The 12,493-nt window shown below is 55.7% G+C and overlaps 1 protein-coding gene across 1 annotated transcript in view; it reads right to left on the reverse strand.

Moving 5' to 3' along the window:
* Positions 1 to 12,493, reverse strand: part of DPP9 (dipeptidyl-peptidase 9) — a 52,743-nt gene that overhangs the window by 12,142 nt on the left and 28,108 nt on the right. The window contains exons 12-16 of the mRNA XM_011967365.1: positions 7,870 to 8,047; positions 6,827 to 6,989; positions 4,369 to 4,448; positions 2,977 to 3,129; positions 2,175 to 2,310 (exon numbers count right to left, since the gene is read on the reverse strand). Of these exons, the coding sequence (XP_011822755.1) occupies positions 2,175 to 2,310; positions 2,977 to 3,129; positions 4,369 to 4,448; positions 6,827 to 6,989; positions 7,870 to 8,047 (710 nt within the window). The remainder of the gene's footprint in view (positions 1 to 2,174; positions 2,311 to 2,976; positions 3,130 to 4,368; positions 4,449 to 6,826; positions 6,990 to 7,869; positions 8,048 to 12,493) is intronic.

Below are 12,493 nucleotides of genomic sequence, written 5' to 3' on the forward strand. Positions count from 1 at the left end.
GTGCTGGGATTATAGACGTGAGCCACCACAGCCAGCCATCGAACTCCTGACCTCAGGTGACCCGCCCACCTTGGCCTCCCAAAGTGCTGGGATTACAGGCGTGAGGCACTGCACCTGGCCCAGTTTTTTCTTTAAATAAATGTATGTGGGTAAATTTTGGTGGCGCAATTTATAGGAAGATGAGTAAAGGGCACTACAGGTCTAGGGGGAGCAGAAGTTTACTGTGGAGGGCCACATAGCAGATATAGTGGGCTCTGGGAACTGGGCGTGGCAGGGCACACACTCTGTGCCGTGTCTCTACGTCATCTGTTGCAGTAGCGCTATGTGGCCACAGACCACACAGAGGGACTGCACGTGGCTGGATTTGACAGCAGTCGGCCTGCTCCTAGTGCAAGCAGTCTTCAAACGTGGTACAGATTGGGAGTTTCGGGAAACAGTGCCTCGATCCTCAGGGCACTGGGGTTCTGGTCTCTGCCCCCACTGCTAGGCTGGGTGCCCTGCTGAGCCCCTTCCCCTCCCTGGCCCCCATCTCTTCATCTGAAGCCAGGGCCCCAGCTCCTGGCCGTGTCGGTGTGGACAGGAGCAGGAGGACTGGGCTGTGGAGGGAAGCCTGGGATCTGTTTCTGCTCAGGGGGTGAGGGCATCACAAAATGCTTTCCAGCCCACATAATACCCAGCATATGCTGGAAACTCATGTCTAGAATGTTCTGGAAGCCCACCAACACAGCAAAGACGGGCCACGGTGGATTGTCCTTGTACTGAGTGATGCCTGGGAGCCTGGCAGTGTGCTGACCCACTGGTTTTCATCCTGCACTCTGTATATACAGGTTCGTTGATAAAGAAACACTTCATAGTGATACGCTGATGTGTGTGATGGAGCCAGCACTGGAACCCGGAGTCACCAATGCAGGGTCCTGGCCAACCTCCAGGTTCTGGGCAAGGTGTCAGGTTGCCTCATTTCCTGAGGCCCCCCTGTGACTGACCCTTTGCTCCTTTTCCTGATAAAGGCCTCAGAGTGCCGACTCTGAGCAGGTGCTGCTGTAAGCGGCAGTCTCTGGGCCCGGGACACCGTAAAGGGCCCTCTGCGTGCTGCTGTGGCCAGGACTCCAGGGTTCTGGAGGAGGTGAAGTGGAAAGCCTGATAACCACGGCGGGTTTCAAAGCAGTGTGGGTGGACTCTGGCATCCCGGCCACCCCTGTATGGAACACCACTGTTCAAAATGTTTTTTGGTTTTTTTTGAGATGGAGTCTCGCTCTGTCGCCCAGGCTGGAGTGCAGTGGAGTGATCTCAGCTCACCGCAACCTCTGCCTCCCAGGTTCATGCCATTCTCCTGCCTCAGCCTCCTGAGTAGTTGAGACTACAGGCGCCCGCCACCACGCCCGGCTAATTTTTTGTATTTTTAGTAGAGACGAGGTTTCACCGTGTTAGCCAGGATGGTCTCGATCTCCTGACCTCGTGATCCGCCCGCCTCAGCCTCCCAAAGTGCTGGGATTACAGGCGTGAGCCACTGCGCCTGGCCCAAAATGTTTTTAATTTTTAATTTTTTTAAGAGTCAGGGTCTTGCTCTGTTGCCCAGGCTGGAGTGCAGTGGTACAATCACAGCTCACTGCAGCCTCCAACTTCTGGGCTCAAACGATCCCCCCACCTCAGTCTCCTGAGTAGCTAGGACTACGGGTGCACACTACTACACCTAGCTAATTTTTAACATTTTTGTAGAGGGGGGTCTTGCTATGTTGCTCAGGCTGGTCTCAAACTCTTAGGCTCAAGCAATCCTCCTGCCTTGGCCTCGAAAGCACTGGGATTACAGGCAGGAGCCACTGCGCTGGCTGATGAAGATGTTTACTTGTCACCTGCCCACTACCCTGGGAGCTCCCAGTGACAGGGTCTGTGTCACTGGTTACTGTTTTGGCAGGGGGCTGGCATGGAGCTGCATCTCTGCCAGGTTCTGTGCAGGGCAGCCCTTTACTGCAGCTCGGACCAGGACTGTCTCAGACGGCAGGGGCTGCTGCTTATGTCCTATGACAAGTTCCCGATGCCTGAGAGGGGCCTGGGTGCTGTGCGAGGCCAAGCAGGCCGGCTCCAGGCCTCTGCCTCTTCCCGCAGTATGGGGCTCTTGTCCCGTTTTACAGCCGGGTGAGCGGAGGCTCCCGTGGGGTGGGGCAGGGGCTACTCACTGGCTGCCTCCATCATGCTGGCCCAGAAGCGGGGCTGCTTGTGCAGGGGGTCGTCGTCGGGGCCACTCAGCTTGTAGACGTGCACGCAGGGTGGTGTGCTCACGCTGCTGTAGTGGCTGACGAACATGTCGAAGTTCTGGGGGTGGAATGGGGCGATGAGCTCCACAGGACGCTGCTATCCCCTTTCCACTGGGTGCCGACCGCAAATCCCGGGCAGCTTCCCTCCCGCCCGCCCCATCCTGTCATGAAACCTCAAAGCTCCACCCACTGCTGCAAGGCAGGCACCACTGCCGTCGCCCCATTCTGCAGAGCAGGAAACTGAGGCCAGGAGGAGTCTGTTCCCCGGCCAGGGGCCCGTGGACAGTCACCAACGCCCTGGATCTGCCGAGGGCTCTGCCGCTGCCCAGGCCTGCACACTTGCTGGTTCCACAGCTGGCAAACTGCAGCCGACTCATGCCCTGGACTAGGGGTGGCCCTCTGCATGGCCACCGCCAGACATTCTAGAATGTTCTGAGAGGCTAAGGGCCATATCCCACTGCACACAGAGCGGCAGGGCCCAGGCTCAGTGGACAGGCACTGGGGGGGCTCCACCACTTACTAGCCTGGGGGTAGCAGTGGGCAATTCACTCCCTTCCTTGTCTTACCCAGGAGGCAGGGGTGGGCACCACCTGCCCCAAGGCAGCTATGAGAATGCAAAACCATGAGAGTGGCCCTAAGTGCTGTGCCCAGCCATCAGGGACTGCTCTGGCTGGGAGCTGTTAGACAGGCACAGGGCAGTGCTGTGAGGCTGGGCGGTACCCACCTGGCTCATGGAGCAGCTGTGGGAGAAGCCGGGCGTGGTGAGGCGCACGATCTCCCCGGCCACCTCATAGCTGACCACGTAGAGGTGGTGCTCCAGCGGCGTGTCCTTGGTGCCCTGGAAGTACACCAGCTTGGTCTCCTCGTTGACCCAGATCTGCAGGGGGACAGGAGGTCCTCGTGGTGCATCCCAGATGCCCCTGGGCCCATGCCCCTCTCCATGCCCCACAGGAGTGGGTCCCATGTTCCTCGGACTGGGGATGCACGCTGTTCTCTCCCAAGCCTGCTTTAGGGCTGGAGATGAACTGTCCCTGAAAGATGCCCTTATCTGGCCCCGAGGGCTGGGAGCAGCCCCTGGTCGAGCTGGGAACTGTGCATCCTCAGGTGGGACCTGGGGCCTGAACTCCACCCCCAGACGACTCTCTCCGGGCTTGAATTGGGAGGGACCGCCGAGCCAGGTGGGAAGACCAGGGAGGGCACTGTGCCCAAGAGAGAGGCTCAGGGGAACCCAGCAGTCCCCAGCCTGGTCAGCCATTCCTCTAACCCAGGTGCTTGGGTTCAGAAGTGGCAAGGCCCTGCCTTTCTGTGGGAAGCACTAGTAGTGGCATCTCCTGGAGGAGCAGGAGGACAGCCTGCACTGCGTGGAGCAGCGAGGCCCCTCCTTCACCTGCCCTGGGACACGAATGGTCTCGAAACAACTGCTACTGCCCGGGAGCGAGCAGGCTTTGGCTGATGCCTGGGAAGGAGCCAGGAGGCCTCAGAGCCCCGAGGGAGGAGAGGGCATCGCCCCGTGCCCAGGGCCTGAGAGGCCGGTGGAGGCAGCTGGAGCCTGGGGTGACTAGGGACCCCAGGATGTGAGGAAACTGAGGGTAAGTGGTCTCCCGGGACAGCGGGGCACGGGCTTCCAGTGCAGGGAGCATCGCGCCCCACAACAGGGCAGCTGGACGCATGGCCCCAGAAGGCCTGCAGAGGACACGCTTCCTCTTTCATGATTTCTAAAAGGCTTCCAATGTTTTCCTTAATTGCAGGGTGAAAGGATAAAGCACATGAATGGCACAACGTTCAAGATGAGACGGGGAGGTGATGAAATGATTGGCTTGTGTGTATGGTAGACACTGCTGAGGCCTGCAAAGTGCTGTAAAGCAGGGTCCTCACAGGTCTGTGTGCGTGTGCACGCACGTGAGTGTGTGTGTGCATGTGTGTGAGAATGAGTATGTGTGTGAGTATGTGTGTGCGTGTGTGTGAGAATGAGTATGTGTGTGAGTGTGTGTGTGCATGTGTGTGAGATTGAGTATGTGTGTATGTGTGTGCGTGTGTGTGAGAATGTGTGTGTGAGTGTATGTGTGTAAAACACTCATGTGTGGATCAGGGGAAGGCTGCAAGGAGACCCTGGTACCTTGGAGCCGTGCCTCGCCAAAACCTCCCATTCACCGCTGGTCAGAGCAATCTCTTCCTTAATGGGGCACTTAAATTCATCTGGAAGGAAAGAAAGAAGGGAGGTGAAGGGGCCTGGGAGGTGATGCAGGCACCCAGGCCAAATTCCACCCAAGGAGACTCGCCATGGAGCCACTGAAATCCTGGGTTGCTGTGAACTCAAGACACCAGCACAGGCCACTGCGTCAGACCTGCCAGACAGGAGAGGAGGCCTGCGGGGCCTGTTCCTGACATGTGGATGGCAGGCCCGGTGTTTCCCACGAGAAACCAGGAGGCCCCTGGCTCACTAGTATAATCCCAGCACTTTGGGAGGCTGAGGCAGGAGGATTGCTTGAGGTCAGGAGTTTGAGACCAGCCTGGGCAACATAGTGAGACCCTGTCTCTCCAAAAAAAAAAAAAAAAAAATTAGTCAGGCATGGTGACATGTGTCTGTGGTCCAAGCTACTTGGGAGATTGAGTTGGGAGGACTGCTTGAGCCCAGGAGGTTGAGGCTGTGGTGAGCTATGATCACACCACTGCCACTCCAGCCTGGGTGACAGAGCAAGAACCCGTCTCAAAAAAAAAAAAAAAGAAACAGGAAGAGAAACCAGGAGTCTGGATTTTCATTGGAATTTCCCAATTTTAGAACCCTCCAAAGGCCACATGACATGTGTGTGCGGTACAGGGGTGGGGGGGTGGGGGGTGGAGCCAACTGGGCCTATGACCTCTTAGGACACATTAGGACTTTGTAGAACCAGACTTTTTTTTTTTTTTTTAAGACGAAGTCTTGCTCTTGTCGCCCAGGCTGGAGTGCAATGGCGCAATTTCGGCTCACTGCAACCTCCATCTCCTGGGTTCAAGTGATTCTCCTGCCTCAGCCTCCCAAGTAGCTGGGATTATAGGCGCCTGCCACCATGCCCAGCTAGACTTTGTATTTTTAGTAGAGACGGGGTTTCACCATGTTGGTCAAGCTGGTCTCCAACTCCTGACCTCAGGTGATCCACCTGCCTCAGCCTCCCAAATTGCTGGGATTACAGGCATGAGTCACTGCGCCTGGCCGACTCTTTTGGGGGAGCGAGGGGGTAGAGACAGGGTCTAACTATGTTGCCCAGGCTGGCCTTAAACTTCTGGGCTCAAGCGATCCTCCCACCTCGGCCTCCCAAAGCGCTGGGATTCCAGGTGTGAGCCACCACCCCGGCTGGAACAAGATGCTGGTGAACGCTAGGGCTAGAGACCAGGGCTCTGCTGGTTTTATTATTGTTTTTTGTGGGGGTAGGAGGGTTGATCTCACGTTTGAATTTTCAGCAGGTAAAGAATGACAGTGCGGGGCGTATCATGGCATGCAGCAGAAACACACTGAGACGGTTTGTAACTGAGGGCTCACTGTCCTTTCTTAACCTTTTAGGTCTAAACAAGCTGTTGGAAACGTGCCTGTCAGGAGGGACGAACAGCACGGGAGGGCAGACGTGGTTTCCCTGGCGTAGAGGTCTGGGTGGGGTTACTTGTAGCATCGGGACCTGGGGAGGACAGGGGTTCCCACCCAGCCCCAAGACCCAGGCTCCTGCCCGCGTCCTGACGTGTTCCTTCTGATGCAACGTCACTTGGGGTCACCTCCTTGCCATGCACCTGCCGTCTAGGAGATGCATGGTGTGCACTGGGGGCTGAGTAGGGTGCTGGGAAATCTGGTGTGCACACCTCACAGGCCCGGGGTCCCTGGTGACACTGCAGCAGCCTGGAGGGTCTGTGCCCCTGGAAAGTGGCAGCTGTGGCTGGCTCTACTTGAGACCACATTTGAAACGTGAGTGCTCGGGCCGGCCCATTTTCCCATAGGGGGCAAAACGAGCATGTACATGAAATCCCAATGCCAGGTGGTGGTGGCTAAGCCAGACAGACAGAAAGCAAAACACCAATGAGCCGAAGACAGCTCCCCTTCAAGATGCTCAGCCAGTCTGCACTGGCTGCATCCCACCCAGGAGGACCCTGATGCTGGCGTGAGGCAGTTGTCACTCCTCGGTCCACATTGTACTCAGCTCTGCAGCAGCCTACGGCATCGCCCATCCCTGGCTCATTCGCCCCTCAGCTCCTGCACTCGCGGACGCCTTGCTCCCTGGGGTCTCTGTCCCCTGTGTTGGGGGACACCTTGGTTGCTGTGTGGGCTCTGCCCTCAGAGGGCACCGGACCACATCTAGGGACATCTGTTATTGTCACAACTGGAGGTGCTCCTGGCATGTAGTGGGTGGAGGCCAAGGACGCCACTCAGCGCACAGGAAGGCCCCACCCCAGAGAACCACCCGGCCCTGGCGTCCATGGTGTCCCTGCTCTAACCTGGAAGAGCCTGGGCCTGGCTCCTGGACCACCCCGCCTCTCTATCCAGATGTGATCCTTGGGAGCTCTGTCCTGTCCCGGGACAGAGTCGACAGCATTTGTCATGCTCTGCTCACCTTCCCTGGGGCTGAAGGGCTCACTCCAGTCGTAGCCCTGGGATTTTAAAACGGCGGTGACTTTGTACAAATGGCAGAAGCCGGTCTTGCACTCATTGGCGCGGAGAAAGCAGAGCTCGTCCTCTCCCTCTGACTGGGGGAAGGGATAGAAGATGTCATGAACCTGTCCGGAAAGGGGAAAGAAGATGCGTCAGAAGGTGTGGGTGGCTGGGCATGGTGGCTCACACCAGTAATCCTGGTAGTTTGGGAGGCTGAGGCAAGAGACTTGCTTGAGCCCAGGAGTTTGAGAGATCAGCCTGGACAACATAGTAAGACTCCACCTCTAAAAATAAATAAATAAATTAGCCAGGCATTGTGGTGCAGGCTTGTAGTCCTAGCTACTCAGGAGGCTGAGGCGGGAGGATCACTTAAGCCCAGGAGGTCGAGGCTGCAGCGAGCTATGACCGTACCACTGCACTCCAGTCTGGGCAACAGAGCAACCCTGTCTCTAATTAGGAAAAAATAAAATTAAAATAAAAAGCCAGACGCGATGGCTCACACCTGTAATCCCAGCACTTTGGGAGGCTGAGGCAGGCGGATCACAAGGGCAGGAGATCGAGACCATCCTGGCTAACACAGTGAAACTCCCGCTCTACTAAAAATACAAAAAATTAGCTGGGTGTGGTGGCACGTGCCTGTAATCCCAGCTACTCGGTAGGCTGAGACAGGATAATTGTGAGACAGGATAATTGCTTGAACCCGGGGGGAGGCGGAGGTTGAAGTGAGCCGAGACTGTGCCACTGCACTCCAGCCTGGGTGACAGAGCGAGACTATCTTAAAAAAAAAAAAAAAAAAATGAGGGGAGAGGCTCCAATAGCTGCCAGACTCACCAGCTCCGCAGACCCTCTTCCCTGCCAGCCAGGGATGGCCAAGGCCTGAGCTCACTTCTCCACATAAGGGCAAACCCCACCTGTCATTGGCACTCAGCCTTCTGGGACGTGGGGGTGGGGGCAGTGTGACTTCAGGGCCCAGACAGATACACAGCTAACGCTTGTCCCGCTTACGTTGATCCAGACGTTGGTGACCTCCTCGTACACCACATACGGCTGGACGTTCCTGGGGACAGCTCTGGCAGAGGCTAGCCGCTGCTCCTCATTCTCTGTGCTTGGGATGAACAGGGCCGGGGGGAGGAGGACGAGCTGGAGCCACTGCTGAGGACGGTCCAGGAACATGGCCCAGGCACTGAGGGGGAAGATGGATGGGAAGATGGGAGGGAAGCCGGGAGCCTCAGTGTCCTGCAGAGAGAAGCTGGGGACGCAGCGTCCAAACCTGTGTGGAATTAGGGCTGGGCTTCCTGCGCTGGCTTCACCTGCACTTGGCCAAGTAACCCCACAGCACCCACAAGCTTCCTCCCTGGAACATGCTTAGGGGAGGACAGGATGGGTGATGAGACTCCAAGATCCAAGTGTTCTGCAAACAATGGCCTCTCCGCTTTTAGAGGTGGAAACGAGGAGAAGCTGTAATAGTTTCTCCTCTTCACTGACTCCTCCGCCCACAGTTGCTATCCTTTATTTCATCGCTTGCTTTATTTTATTTGTTTGTTTGTTTAATTTTTTGAGACAGAGTTTCACTCTTGTCCAGGCTGAAGTGTAGTGGCGCAATCTCAGCTCACTGCAAATTCTCGGTTCAAGCGATTCTCCTGCCTCAGCCTCCTGTTATAGGTGCCTGCCACCACACCTGGCTATTTTTTGTATTTTTAGCAGAGACGGGGTTTCACCATGTTGCCCAGGCTGGTCTCGAGCTCCTGACCTCAGATGATATGACAGCCCCAGCCTCCCAAAGTGCTGGGTTTACAGACGTGAGCCACTGCACCTAGCCTAAATGAACAATTTTTAAACTTGAATTTGTTTTAAGAGATGTCAGAATTCAACGTGGAAAAGAAGGACCTCCACACAAAGAGAGAGCAACGAAAACCAAACCAAAGGGAAGCATCACAGGGATGTAAAATACTAACTAGAGTGGGTGCCGGGGCTCAGGCCTGCAATCTAAGCACTTTAAGAGGCTGAGGTGGGTGGATCGCTTGAGCCCAGAAGTTCAAGACCTGCATGGGCGACATGCAAGACCTTGTCTCTACAAAAAAAAAAAAAAAAAGTCCAGGCACAGTGGCTCACGCCTATAATCCCAGCACTTTGGGAAGCTGAGGTGGGCAGATCACAAAGTCAAGAGTTCGAGACCATCCTGGTCAACATGGCTGAAACCCCGTCCCTACTAAAAATACAAAAATTAGTTGGGCATGGTGGTACGTGCCTGTAATCCCAACTACTCGGGAGGCTGAGGCAGGAAAATTGCTTGAACCTGGGAGTCAGAGGTTGCAGTGAGCCAAGATCACACCGTTGCACTCCAGCCTGGCAACAGAGCAAGACTCCATCTCAAAAAAAAAAAAAAAAAAAAAATTAAAATATTAGTCGGGCGTGGTGACTCACACCCACAGTCCTAGCAAACGTACATATGGAAGCAGCACATAATAGAATTCATTGTTAACATTCCATTGGAAGGCTGGCCGTGGTGGCTCACACCTGTAATCCCAGCACTTTGGGAGGCCGAGGCAGGCGGATCACAAGGTCAGGAGATCGAGACCATCCTGGCTAACACAGTGAGACCCTGTCTCTACTAAAAATACAAAAAATTAGCCGGGTGTGGTGGCAGGCGCCTGTGGTCCCAGCTACTCGGGAGGCTGAGGCAGGAGAATGGCGTGAACCCGGGAAGCAGAGCTTGCAGTTAGCCGAGATCGAGCCACTGCACTCCAGCCTGGGTGACAGAGCGAGATTCCATCTCAAAAAAAACACAAAAAACAATAATAACAAAAAAATTATTAGCCAGGCATGGTGGCTCTGGCCTGTGACCCTAAGTTCTCAGGAGGCTGAGGTCGGGGGAATGCTTGAGCCTAGGAGTTCAGGGGTCCAGTGAGCTATGATTGTGCCACTACCCTTCAGCCTGGGCCATAGAGCAAGACCCCATTTTTACACAAAATATAAAAGGAAAGGAGGCCTAGCAAGTGTGTAGGGCAGGGGAAGCAGTTTTTCTGTGAAACAGGCCCGGATACGAAATACTTTCAGCTTGGTGGGTCATAGTTTCTATCATAGCTACTCAATTCTGCCACTGACAGTCTGCAAACAAGTGGGCGTGGCTGTGTGCCAACACAACTTTATGCATGGACGCTGAGATGTGAATTTCACATCACTTCCATGTGTGATAAAATCTGCTGTGGATCCCCTCCCTTCTGCCCCCAACCATTTAAAAGCATAAATGCCACGGCAGAGACGGGCCAATCACCTAAGGCCAGGAGTTCAAGACCAGCCTGGTCAGCATGGTGAAACTCTGTCTCTACTAAAAATACAAAAATTAGCCGGGCATGGTGGCGGGTGCCTGTAGTCACAGCTACTCGGGAGGCTGAGACAGAAGAATCTCTTGAACCCAGGAGACAACAGTTGCAGTGAACCGAGATCGTGCCACTGCATTCCAGCCTGGGCAATAGAGTGAGACTTCATCTCAAATAATAATAATAATAAATAAATAAATAAAAGCATAACTGCCGGCTGGGCACTGTCTCACGCCTGTAATCCCAGCACTTTGGGAGGCCAAGGTGGGCAGATCACAAGGTCAGATCGAGACCATCCTGGCTAACACAGTGAAATCCCCGTCTCTACTAAAAATACAAAAAATTAGCCGGGCGTGGTGGCAGGCGCCTGTGGTCCCAGCTACTCAGGAGGCTGAGGCAAGAGAATGGCATGAACCTGGGAGGCGGAGCTTGCAGTGACTGAGATTGCGCCACTGCACTCCAGCCTGGGTGACAGAGCAAGACTCCATCTCGGGGCAGCGGGGGAAGCGTAACTGCCATTTTGAGCTCATGGGATGTATAAAAACAGGCAGACAGCCGGGCGCGGTGGCTCACACCTGTAATCCCAGCACTTTGGGAGGCCGAGATGGGTGGATCACGAGGTCAAGAGTTCAAGACCAGCCTGGCCAAGATGCTGAAACCCCATCTCTACTAAAAATACAAAAGTTAGCCAGGCGTGGTGGCAGGCGCCTGTAATCCCAGCTACTTGGGAGGCTGAGGCAGAAGAATTGCTTGAACTCAGGCGGCAGAGGTTGCAGTGAGCCAAGATCACGCCACTGCACTCCAGCCTGGGTGACAGAGCAAGTCTCCGTCTCAAAAAAAAAAAAACAGGCAGAGGCTGAATTTTGCCCACTGGGGTTTGGGGCCCCCGTTTAGGGAAGCGGTAGAGTTTTCTCCTCGACAAGGGTGGGAGGTTGGGGAGTGAGTACAGGGGAGCACCTCTACTTTGTGACTGAGTTTTTCTGAGTCTGAGGTCTGGGGACACCTGAAATCCCCTCTGTAGGTCTCCTCCACACTCTGGGTAACTGGATCAGCGTGTCCTAGTGGTACTAACACGGGGACTCGTAGGTCCAGTGTGTCATCCTCAGACTGGCTGAGGTCAGGAAGGCCCTTTGGACACTGGGCTGAGGCCTGTCCTGGTGGTGGCACTGCGGGAAGACATGTGAGCAGATGGAAGGAATGGCACGAAAGGCCAGGAGGCGGATTCGGTGGCTGCTCAGGGTCCAGGGCCCCGCAGGTGAATTCCTCAGGTTCCAGCCGGAGACACTCACTATTTGCCATCCCGGGTCCACCCGGCCCTGGCGATGTACTCCACCTTCGGGAACAGCGAGCTGAACGGCTGCACCAGCTCCTTCTCCTGGGTCGAGACGATCTGAAGGGAAACAGGTGTGGGTCATGCCCTGGCCTGCCCAGCGCTGCTTGGAGGAGAAGGCCACTGCGCAGGGTCCCATCATGTTCCCCCCAGATTCATATGCTGGAGTCTCAGCCTCCAGAACCCCAGAACGCGACCTTCTTTGGAAATGGGGCCACTGGAGATGTACTGAGTTAAGACAAGGTTGTGCAGACGAGGGTGGGGCCTGATCCAGCATGACTGCTGTCCTTACGGGGGGACACGTGGACATAGACACACAGAGGGAGGCCGTCTGGAGAAGAGAATCGGGAAGCAACGGCCACCAAGAAGCCATGGAGAAGGAACCCCCTGCCAGCACCTTGGTGTTGGACATTGTCAATTTCGACTGAGTTCCCAGTCTGTGGTCCTTTGTCATGGCCCGAACAAACGACTACACCCAACCGGGGCAGGTGGGCTGGGTGAGCCAATGGCGGCACCCCAGTGGGTGCCTGGACCCCAAGGCTCTGGTCTGGGCTATCCCTTAGAGCCAGGTGGCTCTGGGCAAGCACAGTCCCCAGACCCAGGGCTTCCCCATGTTAAACGGGGCTGGCACAGCGTGTCCAGGGTATTGAGAGACAGGAGACCTGGGGCTTCCTCGAACCTAAATGGGGCTGACATGGGATCTCCAGGGGATCTAGAGAAAGGGGACCTAGGGCTTCCTTGTGCCTAAACGGGGCTGGCACGGCGTCTCTGGGGGATCGAAGGGAGAAACGGCAGCAGGGCCTCCAGCTCTACCACTTGAGTGGGTCACCAGTCCCACATCTCCAAGCCGCCGTGTTTGATTGGCGCCACCCAAGTCCACCTAAAGACTCTGCACGTCTGAGAGTGCAAGGAGCCACTAACACAGTCTGGCGGGGCCGGCGGCAGTGGCTCACGCCTGTAATCCCAGCGGTTTGGGAGG

This window comes from Mandrillus leucophaeus, unplaced genomic scaffold (assembly GCF_000951045.1).
Source record: "Mandrillus leucophaeus isolate KB7577 unplaced genomic scaffold, Mleu.le_1.0 Scaffold8, whole genome shotgun sequence".
Taxonomy (NCBI): Eukaryota; Metazoa; Chordata; class Mammalia; order Primates; family Cercopithecidae; genus Mandrillus; species Mandrillus leucophaeus.